Here is a 3,006-nt window from a genome sequence, read left to right as displayed (position 1 = left end):
GGGAGAGCTGGTAAAACAGGCGCACAGTTTGAGCTCTGTTCAGTACGGACACACAGTCAAACATGATCTCAAAGCTCTAATATTTAGGGAATGCCGTCTCTCTAACCTTAAAAACAGTTAAATTGTACCTGATCCCTACTGAGACATTCATTCATCTCCATCCTCCACAAAACAAGATTATAAGAGGAATACTATGTTTTAAAAAAGTTTTTATTTTAATCCTTCCTAGAGGAATACAGATTTGAATGAAATACATTCATTCCATAAATACATTAGCAGCAAAATCTTCCCACCAGTGTCCTCTACTCCCACCAGAAACTGTGCCTTAGAGCAGACAGCATGTTCTGTCAAACCTGTCACCTTCAGGCGGTGCCTGCTTCTTGCTGGAAGGCAGGAATGCATGGAGACAGAGACCAGGTGAACGGATGAATTACCTGATTCCTGACCCTGGAAACAGGGCCACTTGGTGAATATCAAGCCTTCTTTACCTTCCCGATCCTTTGCCATCCTCTGTGCTTCACAAGTGAGGCCCTCCGCCGCAGGGACAAATGGAGGACCTAACCTTGTGAATGCACCAATGCGCTGAAAATCACTGTTGCTCTGAAGACGAGCTTCTTTTCAATGATGAAGGGTGAGCCAAAGAGGAACATCAAAGCAATCCCTTACTCACCACTTTGTCAGGTTAAGTCCATGCGTACTTGTCATCAGGAGATAATCTAGCAGGCATTCTTTGGGCTCTCTATACCTCCAGGTCTCCTTCGTTTGAATGGCGGGGATTTTAATGGAGACAGAGAGATGTGTAAACCTAGAAAGGTTTCTATGTTACAATAACCAGCTGACTCACCCCAGCTTCCTGCAAAGCTAGTCTCCTAGACAGTGGCCCAGGTGTCCCTCCTTTTGTTCTCTCCATCACTGCCTATTGCCTGGACACTCCTTTTAATATATGCCTTCTAGGCACCTGCTGAAAATTTGGGAAATAAAATCTACCCTAAAACTCCCAAGAGTGAGTTTTGGTGATGGAATGAACTGCAGCCAAGCTCAGTAGCCAGGAGAGGGTAAGGCAGGTGCTGCTTTAAACTTGTTAGCTGCAGTCAAAGTCAGAAGGCTAACTGCTGGGTTCTAACTGCTCTGGGATGCTTTCATCAGAACATTCTTCTGTAAGTGCTTGATTCATTCCCATTCAGTCTGTTTTGACTGTTGGCTGGAAGGAAATCAGAAACCATTTTATATGAAAACCATTGTAGTGAATAACTGATTGTCTTTGTTTTCCCCCCTTTTCCATTTTCTATCCAGAACAGTTTGCTGCCTTTTTATTTATGTGCAGAGAGAGGCTCGTCTGCTGAATACACGGCACTGTTAACCCTACAGTCTTCTGTCCCCACAGAGTCAACCAATTCTTCCTCCTCCGAGTCCTCGTCTTCTTCCTCCTCTTGTGCAGATGAACTGGAGGTGGGCCCTTTGCAGGTTTTCAGGTGGCGGGTGAGGTGATACTTGGTTAGGTAAGCCTTTGTACATTTCTCACAGACATAATCCCGCTTCCCTTCGTGAGAATTGAGATGCTTCTTTAGGTGGTTTGTTCTCAGGAACAGCTTACTGCACTTGGGACACTTGATCTGGCGTTCTCTAATGGGAACAGAAGCAAAGAACGTTTAATTTTGGGGAACAAGGTCGAGGAACATTTCTTGTAACCCAATAACCCTCTCTGCCAGAAGTACCCACTAACTTGACTTCTATCACACTCATCTTCTTGATTTTCTTTATAGCTTTACTATGTATGCGTACCTAAACAGCATTAATTTTCCTGTTCTGGAATTGTATGGACATGGGATCGTACTGTTATGTATATCTTCTCTATCTTCCTTCACTCAATATGATGTTTGTAAAATTCATCCAAGTTGCTAGAGTATCACATTAGTAGTTTGTTCCCTTTTGTTGCTATATACCATTTACAAACATATCACCATTTACCTGTGCTACTGGATTTGTCTGTTGCTAATGGATTTTAAGGAGCTCTGGTAGTATAGTGCCTAAGGCACTTGACTGCTAACCAGAAGGCTGGCAGTTCAAATCCACAAGCCACTCCTCTGAAGGAAGGTTGGGCAATCTACTTCCGTAGTGATACTGCCTCAGAAACCCAAGGAGGGGTTGCTATGAGTCGGGTCTGACTCGACGGCACATAACAGCAGCAATGGATTTTGAGGTGGTTTCTAGATTTTTGTTATCATAGGCATGGTTGCTACTGATGTTTCTATACATGTATGTTGGTCTACACCTGTATAAGCTTCTACAGGGTCTAGGTATGCCCAGAAGCAGTATAGCTGAGTCAAGGATATACATGCTTTCAAATTTACCAGATGATGCCTTCTGTTTTCCAAGGTGGCTGTACCCATTTACATGTCTAGCAGCAGCCCTTTGAGAGTTCCTGTTGCTCTAGATCCTTACCAACAATTAGAACACAAAATTTGAGAATTTTTGCTAACTGGCCAGTAACATAATGGTATTTCACTGTAGTTTTAATTTGTATTTCCCTGGTAAGTACTTTATAAAATTGCCATTTTTCTTTCTCCTTTTCAGCCAGGCACAATTGTGTCCCACTGGGGACCCTCAGCAATAGCTAGAGCTTTTTTGATTACCAGAACTGGGGTAGAAGGAGAGACTATGGGATCTACTAGGTAGAGGCCAAAGAGCCTACTAAGCATCCTACGATGCATAAGGCAGCCCTCACAACAAAGCATTATCTGCCACAAAATGTCAACAGTGGCAAGGTTTGAGTAACTCTGGACTAGATATTTTAGAGCTAAAAAGAACTTTACAGATCATATTGGCCAAGGATTTTTTTTTTCTCTTTTTTATTAATGCATTTTATTGAAATATAATTTATGTACAGTGAAGTACACAAAACTAAAGTGACATGGGTCAATGCATTTTTTTTTTTTTTTTTTTCAGTGTTCCCTCTCCTCCCCTCCCACCCCTGGCAACCAACAAAGAAAGTTTCCCTCCATATAT

At 42.4% G+C, this 3,006-nt stretch overlaps 1 protein-coding gene across 1 annotated transcript in view; it reads right to left on the bottom strand.

Moving 5' to 3' along the window:
• Nucleotides 1–1,310: 1,310 nt before the first annotated feature.
• PRDM4 (PR/SET domain 4) overlaps nucleotides 1,311–3,006 on the bottom strand; it is a 62,460-nt gene continuing 60,764 nt past the window's right edge. Inside the window, exon 9 of the mRNA XM_007948248.1 lies at nucleotides 1,311–1,623. Coding sequence (XP_007946439.1) covers nucleotides 1,311–1,623 — 313 coding nt within the window. The remainder of the gene's footprint in view (nucleotides 1,624–3,006) is intronic.

The sequence above is a fragment of the Orycteropus afer genome, unplaced genomic scaffold (genome assembly GCF_000298275.1).
Source record: "Orycteropus afer afer isolate SDZICR_OR568_19922 unplaced genomic scaffold, OryAfe1.0 scaffold00209, whole genome shotgun sequence".
Taxonomy (NCBI): Eukaryota; Metazoa; Chordata; class Mammalia; order Tubulidentata; family Orycteropodidae; genus Orycteropus; species Orycteropus afer.
The sequence above is the reverse complement of the archived record's forward strand: the minus strand, read 5'-3'. Positions and strand labels throughout refer to the sequence as shown.